This window comes from Phascolarctos cinereus, unplaced genomic scaffold (assembly GCF_003287225.1).
Source record: "Phascolarctos cinereus isolate Bilbo 61053 unplaced genomic scaffold, phaCin_HiC Scaffold_726;HRSCAF=1367, whole genome shotgun sequence".
Classification (NCBI taxonomy): domain Eukaryota; kingdom Metazoa; phylum Chordata; class Mammalia; order Diprotodontia; family Phascolarctidae; genus Phascolarctos; species Phascolarctos cinereus.
Window position 1 is genome coordinate 179143056 of NW_027556098.1, and position 23129 is coordinate 179166184.

The following is a 23129-nucleotide window of genomic DNA, read 5'->3' on the forward strand; positions in this document are numbered from 1 at the left end:
CTTTTTGCTCCAGGTTTTAGTTTGCAACAAATAAAAGAATTCTAAGTCCACATTAAGGGGAGTAAATTAGTATTAGGTAGACCGTTAGTTTGTTTACTTAGCATAAAATTATGTCCTCTGCAAATGAGTATATCAGATGGCACAAAAAGGCCTAGAAGATTTACATTTTCTTTTTGATTAGTGCAGCTACTGTGCTCAAGGAAGGAAAATCTCCCCCATTTTGCTTTTGAAGATCAAAGATGCCATTAAATATGCCATATTACTACTTGCATTTTTTTTCTTGTTTGGTTGGGAGTAGGAAATACTTTACAAATTGAGATTGCTGTGGAAAAAAAAGAAGAAAGAGCTCTACCTTGAGTTCTAAGTAGATTACAGATTGCTTAACTTTCCTCTGTCAGAACTGTTTAGTTAACTTTGTATTTATCTGAAACTGTTCAGATGCTAAGGTATGCCTTGCCTTCTCAGGGTACTTTGTTTAGAACTGACAGTGCAGAAGCTGAATTGAAAAAAGAAGTAAACCTAGGTTTTGTGTGACATTTTCAGTGTTCACTCACAGTTTTGTCTTGGATTTCCTTTTTTTGTTTTGATTTAAATCCATGTATATTCTATCTACACAGGCAAAATGAAGTGTGAATTAATTATACAGGGAATTCAGTCATTGTAATAAACAATATGGATTATTCTGGTAAAAACAATAACGCTGCTTTTGTCCTAAAAATATCAGACTTTGGGGCAAGTTTTCCCAGCTAATTACCTCAGTTCTCTATTTTACTCTGCCTATTTAGACAAGAACATGTTTGTATAAAAAGTAGTGCTTTAAGATCATCATTTGAATACAATTTTATTAACAATAACTGATTGCAACAGCAATATTGTACTATAATCAGCGATAAATGACTTAGCTATCCTCAGCAATACAATGATCCCAAGACAATTCCAATTCCAAAGATCTCATGATGAAAAATGCTGTCCATATTCAGAGAAAGAATTGATAGAGTCTGAATGCAGAGCAAAGCATACTGTTTTTCACCTTATTATTTTTTTCATTTTTTTTCTTTTAGTCTGTTTTTTTCTTTCGCAACATGGCCAATATGGAAATATGTGTCACATGATTGTGTGTGTGTGTGTGTATGTGTATGTGTGTGTATATGTGTATATATATGTGTGTATATATATATATATATATATATATATATATATATATATATATATATATAAACCCTATATCAAATTGCTTCTTAGGGGAAGGAAGAGGTAAGGGAGGGAGGGAGAAAATTTGGAACTCAAAATTTTTTTAAATGATTGTTAAAAATTGTCTTTACATGTAATTGAGAAAAAATAAAATACTATATTAAAAAAAATAGTAACTGATTACTTAATCCTTGTCAGTGTGTATTTATCTTTGGTTATTGTAGGTCACAAAGATTCAGTAGCAAAGACTATTACAGAATTCCTTTCTCTACTTTCTGCGTTTTGTTTTCTGGTGTTTACAAGTAAATTGTAAGATTTTTATTCCATATATAGATGTTTGGATAAATAAGAGCTCTTGGTACTCAAGTTCACTATATTATTTTCTTCTGGGAAAGTTAACTTTAAAATATTAATCTTTGAAGTTCAGGCTATCTTTGTAGGTTAAATTTGAACCTAAGATGCCTCTTTATTGACAGACATAAAAATATTGAAAGGAAATAAGGTAGAAAAGAATGGTTATTTTAAGATAAATTACTAAACTGAAACTTATGGTAAATCTGTTTAAAAATTCAACATTTCTTTTCTGCTTTGGGCAGTCAGCAACTGTTAGTGGACAAATACTCAGACCTTCGCTATGACCCAAACTGGAAGAATAACAAAGAAGAAGGAGAAATTTCAACTCTGAAAAGGTTGCAGCTAACTGAAGAAAGCTCCACACAAAGCTTTGCTTGGGATCTCCTCTGTTCTTCTAAGGAAACTTCGTTTGAGCTGTCAAGGGAAAAAAGTGACCTGGAGAAAAGCCCACAAAGTTCAGTTACATTAATGGGCAGTGAATTTTTGAACTCTAATTATGAACGTGGTGACCTCAACAGTGAGTCAATTTCATTTCTGAGTAGTAGTGACATAGGAGACAAGTCAGGTCTATCAGAGCACATCAAGAGTTCAAGTTCCCATAATGATGTCTTCTTGCCAGGACCACAGCCTCGACCAAGGAAGTCTAAACAAGATATTGTGGAAAAAAATAAAGTGACATTAGGATTATCAACACATAAGACAGGCTCATACCTTCATCAGCACAATAAGAAAATGGGTGGCATTTGTCCAAAGAAGGTAGGTGGTTTACTACTTAAAACTTTCTAAAGTGACAAAAAGAAACGTCATTGTTTGAAATGCAAATTTTCCTCATATTGTGCTTTGAGTCCACAAAGTAATTTCATCTATAAAACTACAAAAAACACAATAAATATTTTCACATAGTATGCTATGTTTTTCTCCTCTTTTCACTGTCAATGAAGTTATTACGCTCTGTTCTCATATAAGATGCATAGATAATTAATAATACTCAATACAACTAGAACCTGATTGGTTTTGTTATTTGATAACGTTCTTCAATGCCTGAAGGCTCATATAAGCACTAATTTTTTTAAAGGCAATATACATTCTCTTGAGTTAAGCTAAGTGGTGTAGTGGATAGAGCACCAGGCCTGGTCAGGAAAATTCGAGTCCAAATCTGGCCTTAGACTTGCTAGCTGTGTGACCCTGGTCAAGTCACTTAACCCCTATTTGCCTCAGTTCCTCATCTATAAAATAGGTACATATTGGAAAAGGAAATGGCAAAGCACTCTAGTATCTTTGCCAAAGAAAACCCCATGGACAAGTCCATGAGATCATGTAGTCAGATATGACTCAACAACAACAACATAATCTATTGGATAAAACATAAGGCTGATAATTAGGATATTTGAGCAACTAGAATATATTATATATTCTTGAGCAAAATTTATTACTCAGTCTTGTCCAATCCTTCATGACCCCATTTAGGGTTTTCTTGGCAAAGACACTAAAGTGGTTTGCCATTTCCTTCTCATTTTACAGATGAGTAACATAGGCAAACAAGATTAAGTGACTTGTCCAGAGACCCACAGCTAATAAGTGTCTGAGGCCAGATTTGAACTCAGGAAGAGGAGTCTTCCTAACTCAGGCTCAGCACTCTATCTACTACTTGCCTCTTGAACAAAATGCTTAATATAGTTAGTCTTAGTGTCTCAAGTCTCTTAAAAAGGAGAATGGTAAAACCTGCTTCCCATATCTAATGCAGTCATTGTAAGGCCAAATAAGGTAATTATATTTGTCTCTCTAAAAATGGGGATGCTTGTTGTAAACTATGTCATGCTAAGGGGTTCAGATTTTGAAGTGATGTGAACTGGCTTATTTGCATATTTATGATTCCTTTCCCTCCTCCCCCACCCCTTTGGGTAACAGAATGTATTAAATATTTACTTAGCTAAGGAATTTTTTTACTGCAGTACCTCAATACCGTATACCGTAGTGTCACAAGCATGCCATTTTATCATGAGTCTTCTTGATTGTCTGAGAGTAAACATAGAATTTGAGGAATGGAGCTGGGTCCAAAGAGCCCATTTAGAAGAATCCCAAATTTGCCTTAATATGTTCAGAAAAAAAAGGTAAAGTTCTTATCTGGGGCCATGAAGAAAGCCAGTAAAGTCTCTGGGTGTTGGTACCTTGAATGATGTTTCAGGAATCAGGAAAGATGAGGAAGAATACGATATGGGCTTAAGGTAAGATTCTCTGGACCAGTTCTGAGAGAAGGAGCTAGTGACTCAGACAGGAAGAATTATACAATCTCAAAGTTGAAAGGAACTTCAAAAGCCATTTAGTTTACTCAATCAATTGATAAGCATTTGTTAAGCACCTACTGTGTGTCAGGTATTATTCTAGGAGGTGAGCATATAAAGAAAAAAATGGAATAGTCCTTATCCTTAAGGTCTCATTCTTTTGGGGAAGATAACACAAAAATATGTGCAAAATAAATACAAGGTGGTTATGTGAGGGTGCACCAGCAGCTGGGGATATCAGAAAGGACCTCAGGTAAAGGATGGTATTTCTGCAGAAAGTTGAAGAAAATTAAGGTTTTTAAGACACATGTTAGGAGGGAATGAATACATTCTAGGCATGAGGCATGGAAACAGGAGACTGAATATCCTGGGTGAGGAGCAAGAAGGCCAATTTGGCTGTACTGAAGACTGCATGAAGGGGAGTAACATATAACAGCCCTGGAAAGATATATTGGAACCAAGTTGTGAATGGCTTTAAATATCAACCAGAAAAGTTTATATTTGATCCTAGAGGTGATAGGGAGCCACTGGAGTTTATTGAGAAAAGGGAGTGATATGATAAGACTCATGCTTTAGGAATACCATTCTGTGGAGGTTGGATTGAAGGTGGGAGAAACTGAATAAAAGGAGACCAATTAGGGTGGCTATCGTAAAAGCCCAGGCCAGAAGTTAGGAGTGACTGAATTAGGGCATTGTCTGTGCAAATGGAGAGTAGGGGGGATGGATAAGAGAAATGTGAAGGTAGAATTAGCAAGACTTGTCAAGTGGATTGAATTTGAGAGTGAGGTAGAATGAGGAGTCCAGGATGACACCTGGACTGTACACCTGGGTAATGGGGGAAGTGGTATTACCTTTGACAGAATTAGGGATATCCTGAAGAAGTGGGGATTTGGAGAAAAGATAACGGGTTCATTTTTTGGATATGTTTAATTTGAGATGCCCATGAAACATTGAGTTGAAAATGTCTAAAAGGCAATTGATGATGTGAGATTGAAGCTCAAGAGAAAGATTAGTTGAACCCATTCCTGAATACTCATATTGCCTATAATATTGCATCAAATGGTTATATGGACTTTGAATACCTCCAGTAAGGGGGAACCGCTGACTCTTGAGGCAGTCCAGTCCAATAGTTCTAGTTGTCAGTAAGTTTTACCTGAAGCCTACATTTCATCTGTACACCTTCCACCAGTTGTTCCTAGTTCTGAACTCTAGAGTCAAGAAGAGCGAGTCTAATTACTCTTCGACGTGACAGCCCTTCCACTGGGCAGCTAGGTGGTACAGTGGCTACAGCACTGGGCCTGGAGTTAGGAAGATACTGAATTTAAATCCAGCTTCAGACACTCACTAGCTACCTGACCGTCAGCAAGTCACTTAACCCCTGTTTGCCTCAATTCCTCATCTATAAAAGGCGGACACATTTCTTATTAGATGAGGAAATAAGGACCTAGAGAGATCAATTAATCAGTCACACACTGGAGAAGGAAATGGCAAACCACTCCAGAACCTTTGCCAAGAAAAACCCATGGACAAAGTCTGGGGTCCCATAGAGTCAGACATGATTGAACAACATCCTTTCACTTGCCTTATCCCAGTCTTCTCTCTTCTAGGCTAAACATCCCTAGTTTTTTTCAGCTGATCCTCATATTGATGTCAAGGTCCTTTACCATTCTGGTTGTCTTTCAGTACTACAGATATAGACTAACTGCCACAGAATAAAGCAAAATTATTATTTCCTAGTCCTGAATATCATGTAGCTCAAGATTAGCTTTTTTGACTATGGTATCACATTGTTGACTCATTGAACTTTCAGACTATTAAAACTACCTAATCTTTTTCACATGAATTGCTACTGTGTAATCATACCTCCCCCATCTCGTGTTGTAAAGTTGAATTTCAGCCCAATATTCTAGTCTGTCAGATTCTTTTTTAATCTGATTCTGTCATCCACTGAGTTAGCTGTGCCCCAATCTTAGATTCTCTTCATATTTGATAAATATGCCATCTATTCCTGTATCCAAATTCTTGATAAAAGCATTAAACAGTAGAAGACCAAATGCAAATCCCTATGAGACTTTGCAAGTCAATATCTAACCATTAATGATTACTCTTTGGGTCCAGCCACAAAGCCAGTTCCATATCCATCTAATTATACCCTTCACCTAGCCCAAATCCTTCATCTTTTTCACAAGAATAACATGAGAGAATTGGCTAAGTGCTTTGCTTAAAAATCTTGGTAAACTATTTATATATCATGCATTACCTTTTCTTATTGAAAATAATATGGCTGTCTTCCTTTTGAAGATATTCATTAATCATCCTTTTGATATGTTCTAGACTTTTGCTAGGAATTAAAGTCACACTTATTGTCCTATAATCTGAACTCCTCTTTTATCAGATGAGGTAATAAGGGCCTAGAGAGATTAGTCAGTAAGCATTTATTAAGCACCAACTGTGTACCAGGATGTACTAAACCTTGAAGATACAAAGAAAGGAAAGAGTTGTCTCTGTTCTCAAGGAACTCACAATCTGATAGGGAAGAACATGAGAAGAACTTTGTACAAATAAGATATGTTCAGGATAAATTGAAGATAATCAATAAAGTAAAGAGCTATATTTGGCCTCATGGTGCCAGTTAAAACAAAGACCTGGGTTCAGGGATTCATAGCAAATTAGTACTCGGAAAACTAATAAAAACATGAGCTTTATTATATGGCACAGAAAGCAGAACCCAAAAAAGCATACACAGAGAGAGAGAGAGAGAGAGAGAGAGAGAGAGAGAGAGAGAGAGAGAGAGAGAGAGAGAGAGAGAAAGACAGAACAATACAGAGAGATAAAGATTTGGCCCCCATAAATGCAAAGAAACTCACCCATCTCAAGGAGGAGAGAGATACAGCAACAAAGATCTCAGTGGGAGTACATATTTGGAGTAGAGATCTGAGCAGGGACATTTTATGCCTTAAAAATGTGCTCGGTTGAGAACAGGTAATCGATGCTAGATGTGGGAGGGGGCATTCCTAATCATATTCAAATGTGGGAGGGGGAAATCACCCAGATCACTTACCAATACTAGGCTCAGATGAGGGGAGTTCCCTTATGGGGATCAGAAGTTGAGTGAGAGTTTGAGTTGACAATCAGAGACCCAGGGGTGGATGTGGCTTGAAGCTGCAGTTGGCCAGGGTCCCAACCAATCAGGAGCTGTGATTATTTAACTGTTTGAAATAGGGTCAGGACAGTGGAAAAGTATAAGCTGTCCATCATTTCTTTTATGTTTATGGGCATTAGAACCAAGTAGCCTAAGTTATTATATTGAAACCGTGTAAGATTTCTAAGTGAAATAAGATAGAGGCAGAAAAAAAGAAGGCTCCGGGCAGAACCCTGGTGGACACCTATCTTTACTGGGTGTAACCTGGGTAAAGATTCAGCAAAGAAGACTAAAGATTGGTAGGAAAAGAACCAAGAGAGAGTCTTATCATGGGAACTTAGAGTAAAGAGGATATCAGGTAGAAGAGGGTAATGGACAGTGTCTTTGCAGAGAGGTCAACAAGTTTGAGGATTGAAAAAAGGTCATTAGATTTGGTAATTAAGAGATCATTGGTAACTTTCAAGAGAGGAGTTTCAGTTGAAGATGAGGTTGAAAGCCAGAGAATCAAGAAGAAAGTGAGAGGTGAGGAAATGGGAGGCAAATGAGAGCCTTCTCAAGGAATTTAGTCACAAAAGGGAAAAGGGATATGGGATGCTAGCTGGTGAGGATGAATGGCTCAAGTGAGGATTTTTTGAGGATAGGTGAGACATGAGTATGTTCATTGGTAATAGGGAAGCAGCCAATAGAGAGGAAGCAATTGAAGGTTAGTGAGAGAGTAGAGGTGATATTCTCTAATCTTTTGGATAAGATGAATATGGAGTGTGCATATGGAGGAGTTTGCCTTGGCAAAGACAAAGAGTGCTACTTTATGTGAGACAAAGATGAAGGAAGGTAACAGAAGGCATCATGTAAGTGAAATGAGAGTGGAGGAGGCGTAAAGAGGGAGCATTTGGTGAATAGCCTCTGTTTTTTCATTGAAATATAAGATTCTCATCTGAGAGTGAGCTTCAGGAAGTTTGAGGAGGGACAAAAAAGTTTGGAAGACCCACTATGGTTAATGGGACAGTAAGTTAATTAGGGAGATATAAAAGGATTTTCTTGCCATAATGAGAGCCCAACTGAGATTACATAACATAAATTTGTAGTGGACTCATCATGGTTTTGTGATTTTTCTCTAGCTTTGTCAGCTATATGATAAAGGAGCAATTGACCTGAGATAACAAGACTGTATGGAATTTAACTTACTTATCAAAGAGTCAAGATAGGGAAAGTTGGGGCCTGAAGCTAGTGCAGGTGTGATGATCTGAGAAAGAATTTGAATGATTGGAGGTCCCAGTGAGAATGAAGAATAGGGTTCGAGAGTCGCAAGGCAGAAAGAGAAGTGGAATGACAACAGATTGTGATCAGATAAGGAAGATTCAGAATTCATGTACCTGGAAAGTAGTGCATTTATGGGTGATGGAAAGATCGGGGTATGACCATCTTTGTGTATACCTCAGATGGGGAGGAGAGTAATGTGAAATGAGTAAGTTGAGGAACTATGAGGTTAGGATGTTTGAGAGAATATCATTATGTATGTTGAAGTTCCCTGATATGAGGACAAGAGTTGGGCAAGAAAGAAAAACTGTGTGCCAGGCACTGATCTAATTGAGGATAGAAAGGGAATGTCCTGGAGGTTGATAGACAACAGCTGTCAGAATTTTGATAGAGCAGTAAATGGGGCCTGATTAAATAGCATTTTCTCCCCTTACTTCAAAGGTAGCAGACTGGTGCATGTGATGGAATATCTTAGTGACTTGTCTGAAGTTACACAGGTAGTATACTGCTGGGATTTGAACCCAAGTTCTCCGTATATAAATAATAGTGTTCTCTCCTTTGCATCAACATTATCTTCCCACTATGTCATTAAAGTCATTGGTTCAAATCAAGGAGCGAGGTGGGGGGGGGGGTGGAACCAGTTATCTTTGTTATGTTCTGTGACTATAGAGTATGCCTTCAATATGAGCCAGACTTCTTTCACATATATGCTCATGATTAAAACAAGACATGAACAAGTAAATATAGGTGAATCAACACAAATCCATCACTATTACTGGAAAAAATAACTTAAACTTCATGCTGTAATGATGGGGGGTGGGGGAAGGCAAGGAAGCAGTTGGTAGTGTCATCTTCAAATATGAAGGATAGCATTATTATATTAAATGTGAAAGCTCTTAGAGCACTTCAGAATCCAAGGTTTTATTATTAAACTTCTATTTCAATCAGGCAAGCAGAATGATCTACCTTGAAACCCCTTTAGCCATTTTTTTTTGCTATTATAGCTAAGACAGATAAACAGTTGGTGAGTCACTTAATGATTAAGAACCAGCGCTGTAGTTTTAGAGAATTAGGTTGCATCTTTGTGCTTGTAATATAATCATGAAACAAACAAACAAAAAAAGAACTGCTGCAGTATCTTAGCAGAGTTATCAAGATGAATGCTTCAGTTCTGAAGGCATGCTTTCAAGGTTACTGAAGCAAATTTATACTTGAACACATTTGTTTTTAAAACAAATTTCATGTCTTATTGTGTCTGTGCATTTTATTTTATCATACTACCTTGAAAGCAGAGAAAAGTACATAATTTAAATTTTTTCTAGTATGTTTTGTTTTTACATAACCTTCGTTTCCATATTTCTTCATTCCTCTCCTTTGACATGGAGTCATTCCTTGTAACAAAAGAGTAAAACAGAGAGGAAAAAAGCAGTTCAGTAAAACTAACGAATCCATTTACCCAGTCTTAAAGTAATATACAGCATTCCACACCCATCATCTCTCACTTCAGCAAAGCAGAGAAGGATACACATTTCCTTCATTTTTTGGCTAAGCTTGATCATTACTATGTCATAGCATTCAGTTTCTTGTGGTGGTGTTATTTCCATTTACATTGTCCTCATCAATAATGTGTATTGTTTTCCTGGTTTTGTTTACTTCAGTTTGCAGCAGTTCATAAATGTCTTCTTGTGCTTCTCTGTATTCATCATATTTTCTTCTTTAATTATTTCTTAGGTATCCTGTCACATAGCTTGCTTTGCATATATTTGTTTGCATGTTGTCTCCTCCACTAGATTGTAAGTTCCTTGAGAGAAAGGACTGTCTTTTGCCTCTTTTGGTATCCCCAGCAATTAGCACAGTACCTGGCACATAGTAGGCACTTAATAAATGTTTATTTAATGAATATTCATCATTCCTTATGGTACAGTAATAGTCTGTTACGTTCACATGCCAGTTTGTTTAGCCTTTCCTCAAATCAATAAATATCACTTTGTTTCCAATTTCTGCTACTGCAAAAAGTGCAGCTTTGCACAATCTGGTGTTCCTGAGACTTTTCTTTCTGTGTCCTTGAGGTATAAATATGACTGATTGTGGGACATCTATGTCAAAAGGTATGAAAATTTTAGTCAGCTTCTTAGCAAATTACAAATTGCTTTCTAGAGTGGTTGGACTAATTCACAATTCCACCAACAATGTGTTAATATATCTGTCTTTTTCTTATGCTTCCAGCCTTGACTATTCCCATCTCTTATCATCTGTGTCAGTTTGAGAGGTGAAGCCTGAGTTGTCTTGATTTTCATCTCTCTTAATATTAGTGATTTGGAGTAATCTTTCATATGTGCTTTACAGTTGGAAATTTTTTGAGAGCTGCTTATTTGAACAGATAGGCTTCTGTGAGTGCCAAGAAGGAAAAATTGTAAAAAGAACAGATGTAGGATGAAGAGAATTTTTTAAAATGATAAAACATAGGTTCCAGAGGGTACAATGGGAAAGGCAAAGTAAAAATGTAATGAGGAGTGACAGGATTGAGTGAAAGAGAAGAGACAGGAGAATAGACCATTCACCCTAGAAGACATAACTCTGAATTGCTGGAATTTGGGTAGCTAAAAGTATGAATTTGCTAACTGTAGAATTAAGAAAGGATCATTTGGTTGAAACCTATCCTTTCCAGAGTCCAGTGGTGAAGAAGAACAGATTTGGTAGGAGTATATCTCTACAAATATTAGGACACTTTAAGTAGGGGTAAGGAATTTGGGCCCGAGGTCTGGGTCCCTAGGTGTCATAATGCTAAGCTATAGCACTAGCTCAGAACCCACATTCCAGCATTTTGAGGGACAGAGGTACATTCAAGGGATATACAACACATGGAACATGCATTTGGCTTTGTGTCAGGTCTACTTCCAAGGTCCTCATCCTTTTGGCATCTTTTCTGATGTCTTGGGCCTCAGTTGGGCTAGCATCAGGCCTTTGGGGAGACCAGTTTTTCTAGCCCTAATCATGGTATCTAGGGCCCTGACCGGACAACCCCAGGCCTTTGCCTGAGATCATATCATTTTTGGCTTTAGGAGCACAACTCTAACATATCCTCCACACAACTGCCAAATGTTTTTCCTGACCATGTTACTACTTTAAGTAAATATAAGTGAGTCCCTATTTCTTCTAGAATAAAATATAAAGTCTGCTTGGCTTTTAAAGCCCATTGCAACCTAACCCCAGCAATCTTGCCAGCCTTATTTCACATTAATCCCCTTCCAGCATTTCATGGTCTAGTCAAACAAGTCTTTGCTCTGTTCCTCATACACAATACCCTGTGTCCCAATTCTATGACTTCACACAAGTCATCACCCATGTCTGAAATTCTCTTTCTCTCTTTACTTCTACCTCATAGAACCCCTCACTTCTTTCAAGTTATTGCTTAAGCATCACCTTTGTACATGCAGCCTATTCTAACCTCTACTGCTAGTGCCCTCCCATTCCTAAGTACTTTGTATTTTAATTGCCTTCTGTTTATTTTGTCTGTACTTGTGATGCTTTCTCAATAGAATGTGAGCTCCTTGAGGGTAGAGATTGTTTCAATTTTTGTATTTGTATTCCCAGCATCTAGTATAGTGCTTGGCACATAGTAAGTGCTTAATAAATTTTTGTTGCCTTTTATTAAGAGCTTTCTGTGTGCCAAGCATTGTGTTAAGCTCTAGATATACAAATACAGGCAAAAACACAAGGTCCCAGACTTCAAGGAGCTAACATTCTAATAAGGGTAGATAACATGCAGACAACTGTGTATATGCAAGATATATATAGTATAAATGACCTAAAAAGGCCTCCAATAGAATATAGAATGTAAGCTGAGTCTTGATGAGGAGGTAGAGGAGAGAAGTGAGAGCGTTACATGCATGGGGAGGGCAGGCAGTGAAAAGGCATCAAGTCTGGTTCTTGGAACAGTGAGAAGGTAAATACTGTTGGATCATAAAGCATGTGGAAGGGAGCCATGTGTAAGATTAGCCACATCTAATCTGTCTAGAATGTAGGCTAGATGAGAAAATGATGAGAAGTAAGGTTGTAAAGGTAGGGAGGAGCCAGATTATGAAGGGCTTTAAATGCCCAGAATAGGAGTTTGGATATTGTTAGGTAGATAACTGGGAGCCATTGAAGGTTCTTTTAAAATTCTGCCCTTGGAGGGGCAGCTGGGTGGCACAATGGATACAGCACCAGTCCTGGAGTCAGGAGGACCCGAGTTCAAATTCAGCCTCAGACCAAACACTTGATACTTACTTGCTGTGTGACTCTGTGCAAGTCACTTAACCCCAATTGCCTTGCCTAAAAAAAAAAAAAATCTATCCTTGGAAATTAATTTGACCAGAGTAATGTTGACTTGATGTCATATTCTAATTAGCCATATTTTATTTGATATTTTTGTGCCAGAGGGATAGCGGAGAGCTTTTACATATTGTTTGAATTTTCACATCTATCAAGTTAGATTATGAACTCCTCAAGCATAGGAAATTCTATATTATAGCTATATTTTTATGTATATGTCTAATAGCACCTACCATAATAGTAAGTAAGCTTTCATTAAGTGCCTGATACTATGTGCCAGGCACTGTGTTAAGTAAGCCCTGGAGATACAAAGAAAGGTAAAAGATAACCCCTGTTCTCAAGGAGTTCACAAGTTCATGAGAAAGACAACATATAAAAAACTATGTACAAAAAAGCTACGTACAGGATAAACTGGAAACAATCAGCAGAGGGTAAGTGCTAGAATTAAGAGGGATAAGGAAAGATTTCCTGTAGAAAGTGGGATTTTAGCTGGGACTTGAAGAAAACCAGGCAGGTCAATAGTCAGAGTGGAGGAAGGAGAGTATTCCAGGCATGGGCAGCAGCCAGAGAAAATGCCCAGAGTCAGGAGATGGACTGTGTAAAGGAAAAGCCAGGGAGCCAGTGTTACTGGGTCACAGAGTAAGTATGTGGTGAGGGTAAGGGAGAAAAGGAATAAAATGTAAGACTGAAAATTGGGGTGTGGAGGGACAGGCTATAAAGGACTTTGAATGCAAAATAAGATTTTACATTTGATCTTGGAAGTGATAGAGAGCCACTGGAGTTTATTGCAGTGGGTAGAAGTGGCATAATTAGACCTGGGTTTTAGGGAAGATCATTTTGACAACAGAGTGGAGGTTGGTCTGGAGTGGGGAAAGGCTTGAGGCTGAGAGATCAATCAGCAGGCTGTCTAAACAGTCCAGGCATGAGATGGTAAGAGCCTGTACCAGGGTGGTTTCAGGGTCAGAAGAGAGAAGGGGTCCTATTCGAAAGATGTTACAAAGGTAAAATAGACAGGTTTTAGCAACAGATTGAATGTGGGAGGTGAAAGAGAGTAAGAAGTTGGGGATAACATATAAGTTATGAGCCTATGTTACTGAGAGGCTAGTGGTGCCCTTACAGTGACAGGAAACTTTGGGAAGGCGGGGAGAGTTTGGGGGGAAAGTTTTGTGCGCATTTAGATTAGATCTCTTCAGGAGATCCAGCTTAGATTCGACACCTGGAGGTCAACAGAGAGATTAGGGCGGGATAAGTAGTTTTGAAAATCATCAGAATTGAGGTGATAATTGCTTCTAATACAACACATAGTTAACATTAAGGCAGTCTTTATTAAATTAATAGTTGTCATCTCTAAATAGGGGGAAGGAAGAAGGAAAGGGAATAAGCATTTATATAATACCTATTATGTGCCAGGTACCGTGCTGAGCATTTTATAAATATTATTTCATTTGATCATCACAACAGACCTAGCAGGTAGCTGCTTTTATGATCCTCATTTTCCAGTTGAGGAAACTGAGGCAGGCAGAGGTGAAATGACTTGCCCAGGGTCACATAGCTAGTAAGTTTTTGAGAGCAGAATTGAACTCAGGTCTCCCTGACTCTCTGCCTAGCACTCTATTCAGTGGTACTGCCTAGCTGGCCTTTAAATTCATATTGGTTAGTAGTATGTAATTAATGTATGTAATTATTATATTATTATATATAAAATTATATAATCTATAATTATAATAAGTATATTATGTAACAATTTATATTAGAAAAGGATCCAAAATAAGGATTTCTTTAAAAATTCTAAAGTTTACCTAAAATATTGTCAAATTTCTAAGGTACTGTTTAATCACCACTATTGTTTTCAGTGACTGTCCTAGGGTCAGAGTATCATAGATCTGGAAGGGACATCAAAGTCCATCTAGTTCAACCTCCACATTTTATAGTGGAGAAAACTGAGGCCCTGGGAGTTTAAGGGACTTGTCCAAGGTCCCACAGATAGTTAAGTATCAGAGGTGACTGAATTGGCACACAGGTCTGCTGACTATAGTGTGAGTGCTCTTTCCTGTGTGACTTTGTCTAGTTCATTTGGAGCTAGGCTTAGACATGACCACTCATTCTACCATCTTGATCTATGAGAATCAGCCATCTTCCTATGAAGTTCATTTGACCTAGTGTTTGATAACTATGGCCTTCATTTCCATGTTTTCTAGTTTGAATATCAATTGCCATAATTCAGCTAAGGGAAACACACTTTATTATGGAACCATGGTACAATGGAAAAACTGGTGAATATGGAGTCAACAGAGTCCTGGATTCAAATCCTACCTGTGCCACTTACTAGCTTTAGAACCATAAGTAAGTCTCTAACCTGAGTTGCAGTTCCCTCATTCATAAAATCAATATAATTATAACAATAGCAACAATTATAGCTGCATTTATATAGCACTTTGATGTTTGTAAAACACTTTACATACATTGTGTCAGTCCTTCTTGACCAATCTGCAGCATTTGACACTCACCACTCCCTCCACCTGAATACTGTCTTCCCTGGGTTTTTTTTTTTTTACTTTACTCTCTCCTGATTCTCCTCTTACCTGTCTGATTTATCATACATTTCATGCCTACTAACTGTGGGTATCCCCTAAGCTCTGTCCTGGGCCCTCTTATCTTTTCTGTCTATATTCTCTCTTGGTGGTCTTATCAGCTCCCATGAATTCAATTATCATCTCTAGGCAGATGATTCTCGAATCTATCTAGTCCTAGTCTGTCTTTTGAGCTCTGGTACCACACCACTAGCTGCCTTTTGGGCATTCAAAGCCCAAAAGATGTCCCAGAGGCATCTCTAACTCCACACATCTGTAATAGAACCCATTATCTTCCTTCCTTTCTTCTTTCCTTCCTTTCTTTCTTTCCTTCCCTTCTTTCCTTCATTCTTTCTTTTTTTGGAGGCATTCAGGGTTAAGCGATTTGTCCAGGGTCACACAGCTAGTAAGTATCTGAGGTTGGATTTGAACTCAGGTCTTCCTGACTTCAGGGGCAATGCAAATCCACTGTCTTTCCCTCTAAACTCATTCCTCTTCCAAACTTCCCTATTATTGTCATCTTTTTAGTTACCTGTAAAGTACCCTCAGTTTCTCACTGTCACCTCATATAACCAATCTTTCCCTCCTACCTTCATAATATATCTTCTATATGTCCTCTTCTTTCTATTCACAAGCCACCACCCTAATTCAGGCCCTCATTACTCATGCCTAGACTACTAAAACAGCCTTCTAACTGCCCTCCCTGCTTCAACTCTCATCCCACCCCAATCCGTCCTCTTCGCAGCTGCCAAAATAATTTTTCTAAAGCATGGATCAGATCATGTCACCCCTGCTTCTCAACAAACTCCAAGTGGGTCTCTGTTGCCTTTATGATAAAATAGAAATTCCTCTCTTTGACACTTAAAGCTCTTTACACCTAGACACTTCTTACTTTTTCAGGTTTCTTATACTTCTAATCTTTTCCTCTCTGTTACAACCACACTGTCCCACTTCCTGCTTCATACCCACTATATTCCAATTTCTGTTTCTGAGCCTTTGTACCAGACTATCCCTCATGCCTGGAATATACTCCTTCCTCACTTCTGTCTCTTAGAACTGGTGATCTTACTAGCTCCCATGGGTTCCCTTCAAGACTGTGTTACCTTTCCCTTCAAGACTCAGCTTAAGCACCACTTCCTTCATGAAGGCTTTCACCCCTTCGCAAAATTAACTTATATTCATTTTGCATCTATTCTGTATGGAATGTATATGTGTACATTTGTCTTCACTGTTAGAATGTGAGTCCTTTAAAGCAGAAACAGTTTCATTTGTGTCTTTGTATCCCAAAATGCTTCACACATAGTAAGAAACATACTTGTTGATCAAATGATTAAGCAGTCCCATATTGTTGTTGTTTGTTCTTCGTTCTTAAAGAGGACCATGACATCAGAGAAGTGGTGCCGTGACATGTAGGTGAATTGGATTTAAGTGAGGGAGGGCTGTGCAAAGTCACCAGCCTCACACAGGTAAGTGCTGAAGTTATCCCCACTTAAAGAAGAGGAAACTGAGGCTCGGAGTGCTTAAGTGCCTTACTCACAGTCCTACATCGAGTAGACATCAGAAGTAGTATTTGAACCCAGTTTTTCATACATACGGGTCCAGCGCTCTGGCCACAACATTGCCTTTCACCATGATTCTACAGGCATTACAACACTTCTCAGACTGACCTCACAGGATTGTTGTAAGGCACCAAGGAGTTCAAGTACGTGTAGTTCTTTGTGAAGTTTGAAATGTTATGTCAGTTCTTCTTGCTGTTATTCTTGTGGTTGTTGCTGCTGCTGTTACTGGATACTCTTTCTATAGCCTTGGCATAAATGTTCACTGTTATTGCTATTTTTTATTATTTTTGTATACTACTTCTGTCATCTTTACAGCACTGCTTATCAGTAGCTTTCCAAATGAGAGGCAGCATGGCATAGTGGACATAGCCTTGATGTTAGAAAGACCTGGGTTCGAGTTCTGCCTCTGACACATGCTAGTCATTTAACCTCTTAGTGCCCCAAGCAACTTTTAAGTTTCAGAGAAGGTACTGATCTGCCTTAGTTGAGGAAGTTCCTCATCAGGAGCTTTTTACACAGATGACATCATAGACCTGGTTAAAAATAAACAAAAACTTCAAATAAGTATAAAAAGATTTAAAAATTTTGTTATACTTTAACACTTCCCAGGTAACATTCTCTGAGCTTCATCCCTCCAAAATTGTTATTTATCTTAATATGGGAACAAGAAAGAGACTAAGATCAAAACCACTATGGAGAATTTAATGTACTCTAGATCATCATATTTTCTACCCTATTTCACAGTTACATTATTTCTTCAGTCCCATTAAAATGTCCTTAAAGATCACCAGGTTAGGACTTTGAAATATAAGATGTGTGCATATTTTTTATGACAAAGATCTCATATAAAAGCTACCACACTAGAGGGCACCTATGCATCACAGTCAACAGAATGGCTTTTCTAGTGTGTATTCCAAGCACTTACTTACTTTGGATCATGACTTATTCAATAACCAAAATTTTATGTCTGAAGCTTATAAAGTGTCATCAGTCTGTGATCATTGAAGGAAAAGAAATATTGAAAGTGAACTTTTCTTGTTTATTTTCAAATAGGACTTTGAAGACTGACAAAGTTGGTCAATTTGTGTGTATCCATTTCTTTTCTACTAAGAAGTTGGAAGAAGGAGACATTATAGGACTTATAATAGGACTTCAATCCTTTATTTCTCTGAAATAAGAGGCAATCATTTTTATAAATGTTAAATGAATGAAATAGCATTTATTAAGTGCTTTCTTTTATGTATTAAGCAGTAGGGATGCATATTCAAAAAGCAAAGACGATCTCTGTCCTCAAAGAGTTTATACTCTAATGACAGAGACAAAGTACAAAGGAGAATTGTAGCCAGGGAGGGAGATTTGGTTCTAAATATAACTGGGATGGTGAGTGGGGCCTGGTTAGTTGGGCCATAGGGGAATAGATTGACACACCCTGTCTAGAAATATTGCTAGAGCTGATTTGATCATGGTTCATGGTTATAGAACCAGTTGGGATGGAGCAAAGAGGAAAAGGACTAAATGCAGGAGGACCAGTTATTATTTGGATTTATTTTATCCTTTCCACACAGCTCAAAGAAAAATATGTACAGATGCTAAGATTATGTTGTAAAACTTTGCTCTTGTCCTACTTTGCTACCAAATAAGTGGGAAATGAAAACTGGAAAAATTCTTAGACAAGCTATTATATAGTATGGTGACAAAAGGAGGTAAAGCACTAGGTTAACATTAGGACTTTTGGGATCTGCTTTTGACTCTGTAGCACTAACTTGGGCAAATCACTTAATTTTTCTATTCGTAGTTCACTCCTGTCTCTCCAGCCACCTCCTCCTTACCTTGGAGAAACTTTCATCCTGGTCCAATCCTCCCTACCCCATCAACTCCCCATGTTTCACTTTACTCCCAGCTCTATTATCTCCTCCACAGCACCTCAATCTCCCTCTCAATTGTCTCTCAGACATCTCAAAGTAGAATAGACATCTTAAACTCAACATGTCCAAAATCAACCAACAGGCTAAGTAGTCCAGGGGTAAGATTAGAGCCTACACCAAGGTGGTAATTATATTAGAGGAATGAAGGAGGTGTATTTGAGAGATGATGCAAATGACAGGCCTTGGCAATAGATTGGATATGGGGGATAAGAGATAATGAGGAGTCAAGTAATCCTGAAGGATGGGAAGGATGGTATTGTCCTCCACAGTAATGGCCAAGTTTGAAAGGTGGGAGGATTTGGGGGAAAAGGTAATTGGTTTTGTTTTGGACATGTTGAGTTTAAGATGTCTATTCCACTTTGAGATGTCCGAGAGACAATTGAAGATTCAAGACTGATCAGTAGAGAGGTTAGATCTGGATAGATTTGAGAATTATTAGCATAGCAATGATAATTGAATCTATGAAAACTGATGAGATCACCAAATGAAAAAGTATAGAGGAAGAAGAGAAGATGGTTCAGGACAGAGCCCTATGGGATACTCAAAATTAGGTGAATCCCAGATAAAGATCCAGTAAAAGAAACCAAAAAGAAGCAGTTAGATAGTCAGGAGGAGAACAAGGAGATACAAGCGGTCCCAGAAAACTATAGAAAAGAGAGTATCAAGAAGAAAGCATTGGTCTGACATGTCACTCCCCTACTCAATAAAGTCCAGTGGCTTCACTTAGAAAATATACTGTTTAGTGTTCAAAACCCTTCATGACTCCCCCCTCCCACTCCCTCCCTGCCAGGTAAACACCTTTCCAGTCTTCTTACACCTTAATCAGCCTCTTGTACTCTGTGATCTAGTGACACTGTCCTCACTGCTCCTCTAAAAAGACATTTCATTTCTCCATTCCTAGGCATTTTCACCAGCTATCCTCCAGACCTACAATTCTCTCCCTCCTCATCTTTACCTCTTGGCTTCTGTGGCTTCCTTCAAGCCCCAAATAAAATCTCAAATTCTACAGGAAGCCTTTTTCAATCTCCCTTAAGGCTCATGCTTTCCCTCTCTTTATTATTTCTAATTTATCCTCCATATGGTTTGTTTGTATACAGTTGTTTGCATGTTGTTTCCTCCATTAGGCTTCCTTTAGCAATTTGTGAGCCAGACTGTTTTTTTGCCTTTCTTTGTGCCCCTAGGATTTAGCCCAGTGCCCAATACATAGCAAGTGCTTAATAAATGTTTCTTGATTGACTGAAATCTAGGTAAACTATGTATCTACCACATTTCCCTGATCAGGCTAAAAAAGGAAATGAGGTTTGGGTATGACCTGTTTTAAGTGAATCCTTACTGCTTCTTAGTGATTACTGCTTATCTTTCCAAAATGCTCACAAACTATCCATTTAATAATATATTTTATAATTTTTCTAGGAATCAAAATCAAACTCACTATAAAGCCTAAAATTTTTAGACTATATCTGTTCTGAAAGGCCTTTTTCTTTGACAGTGTAACTGCTATGATCCACCCCACATTTCAAAATGTTATGCACTCATGTCACAGTTTAAGGAACTACTGATATATTAATTTCTGCCCATAAAAATGAGCCAACTCCCTGCATTTATTACTTTTTTGTAAACTGAAACTAAAAATGCAACCTACATTTTGGGAGATTATTTTCCTTAACAGAAGAAATATCTATATTTGTGGTTGTTGTTCATTTGTTTCAATCATGTCTGACTCGTCGTGATCCCAGTTGGGGCTTTCTTGGCAAAGATTCTGGAGTGGCTTGCCATTTCTTTCTCCAGCTCATTTTACAGGTGAGAAACTGAGGCAAACAGGATTAAGTGATTTGCCCAGGATTACACAGCTGTCTGAGGCAGGATTTTAACTCAGGAAAATAGTTTCCCTGATTCCAAGCACACTTGCTTTATCTACTTTGCCCCCTAGCTACCCATTATATTTAGTATAGTTTATTGAAATCCTTTTGCATATCCATTAGAGCATTGATATGTACTACTTGTAGCCTCTTAATTTGTATCCTAAAATTTCGGTGGGGTGGTTTTTTTTTTAATTTCCTCTTTTTGCAAGAAGCTTATTGAGCTTTACTTCCCCATCTCTTTCCCCTTCCCATTCTCCCGTCACTCCCAACCCAGTCAAAATCATGGTAGCTTCATTTTAGGTCATTGTCAAGATAATTATTAGGACTTGAAGTGAGCAATCTATGCATCCTATGTCTAAAATACAAATAAATGTGCTCGCAGTAAGAGTCTGAGAAACTCTAAACAGCATTAGCTTTAATTATGGGCATTTAAAAATGTCTTCAGAGTTTATTTTTGCTGCTTCCAAGCTCCCGACTGTGTGTCTGATAGTTAAGGTTACCATATCAGTCAATCAGCAAGCATTTATTCAGCACCTACTCTGTGCCAGGTCCCACGCTAGGAGCTAGAGACAAAAAAGAGCAAAGTAAAACTGTTACAATCTGGCTGACTCCATGTAAGTGATGGGTTAGATTTAGAATATTTTGTTCCTTTATAAACATAGTGCTGTGCTAACCCTTGTATCTATTCCATTAGTTCGTAGTCTCTGTTTTGTTGAATTGTAGCTGCCTGAATTTAGTATACATCCTAATTTGATCCAAAGGAATAAGCAGAATTCTTATGAGAAAATGTGAGTAAAAAGTTTTAATATGCCAAAAACATTCCCAGGGATCTCACATTGAGAAGGAATGTTTCAAATAATATGACAGGAAACTTTATTTCCAGCAAAATATTTAAGTATGTTTATAACATAATGCTGGGTTATACCAAGTGAGTTAAAGTACCCTATCATGCTGTATGTCACAGACTATAGTGATAGACACTTGAAAAGTAAGTTGCAGCACAGCCAAAACAGTTTATATGCTTTCTTATGAAAGATTTTAACAGTCAATTCAGTTTCATACCCAAGAATAAAGAGCACAGGATTTGGAATTGGTATCAGAAGACCTGGCTGGTTTCAAATCTTGGGTCCGCCACTTACTATCCATGTTGCCCTTGCGCAAGTCATATAACTTACCTTGTCTGTGAAATAAGGAAATTAGACTCGATGACTTCTAAGATCCTTGAAGTCTTGTTGTGTATAACCTGACTGTGATAAATGATCAGTCAGGAAGACTGGTCATGAAGAGGCAGTAGACTGTTTGCTATGTTTAAGATTCTTTCTACTGGGTACATAAAGATAGAGCCACAAGTAACTATGATATGAATAAGACATACAAACACACATGTATACATATTACATATGGATTATAGAAACAGATACCTCAAATCATTCACCAACTTATCAATCAGTCATTAAACCAAGAAGGAAAGAATTAGAGACTTTATGATATGTTTGGAAGCCAATGCTTCATTATAGATCTCTTTGGTTTAAGTTGGATGTTTAATAACTGTCAGTCCTGTTAAAGTGCAAACAAAGAAAATAGTAAGTTAATATGGGCTTACCACACCCTAGTTTTAAGAAGTGTTTTTTTTTAAGAGAAAACCTTCAGTAATTACAGAAATTAAAAGCAGTATGCTGTCTGTGTGTATGTTAGTGTTTTTCCTTATAAACCCACTAATTCACATAGCATTTGGTAAAACATCAACTTTTTTGTGGTGCACTCAGATTCTTTAAGAACCTGATGAATTTCTTTGAGAGAGAAGTAGCAGCCCAATCTAGCTCAGCTGTACTCAATCTGAGTTGCTTTCCTACCTACAAACCCTCACTTCAAAGAGAGGAACATAATGTACAATTTTTTAATGGCTCTAGACCCAGGCACTCAGACTCTCTGTGCTCTGAGCCTTACCTCAGTGTAAACACCTAATCAAGATTGCCTGAGCTCCAACAATAGCAGCCAAATGCAATTCGAGAACCACAAGCCTTTGAAGTCCTCGCTGCAAAGGCCGGTTTTCTAGTCTGGGATAATGACATGCCATGATTGCTGTCTTTGTTGTATCTTTTCAGTAGAGAAGCAATTATAGGCCCCAATTTAACAGAATAGACATTACGCAGCTTATGATGCTCAAAATGCAATTTCATTTGATCATTTTCTCAATTTGATTGGTATTAATAGAATAGTTCACAAAAAAAATAGCTGGCAGAGGTTGTGTCCCATTCCACTTTCAAAGAGATAATGTAGAAGTATGCTTTACTTGCCCAGAAACTATCAGTACAATGATTCAGTCAGTGAGTTCCACCAAAACAGCCTGTGAATGAAAAAGGTTGTATGTTCTATTTTCTCTGGGAAATGAAACTTAGGCTAGTGCTCTCTAATTTCTTAACTTCATATCAGAGATACATTATAGCTTCCCTCATTGCCAGTTAAAACAATATCTCTTGCAGAATATTGGAATTTATTGGATTTTTCTAACAGTTTAAGAATTATAGAATCCAAATACAAGACTCAGATCTATTTGCCGTGTTAAGATTCTTTCTATTGGGTATATAAAGCCTCAGCCATAAACAATTTTGATATGAATAAGACATAAAAAGATACATGTGTGCATATTATATGCATCATAGAACTAGACAC

The 23129-nt window shown here is 37.7% G+C and overlaps 1 protein-coding gene across 5 annotated transcripts in view; it reads left to right on the forward strand.

Annotated features, from left to right (window-relative positions):
- JHY (junctional cadherin complex regulator) overlaps positions 1-23129 on the forward strand; it is a 130755-nt gene that overhangs the window by 32024 nt on the left and 75602 nt on the right. For all 5 annotated transcript variants that reach the window (XM_020984876.2, XM_020984877.2, XM_020984879.2 and 2 more), the window contains exon 3: positions 1788-2301. In XM_020984876.2, coding sequence (XP_020840535.1) covers positions 1788-2301 — 514 coding nt within the window. The remainder of the gene's footprint in view (positions 1-1787; positions 2302-23129) is intronic.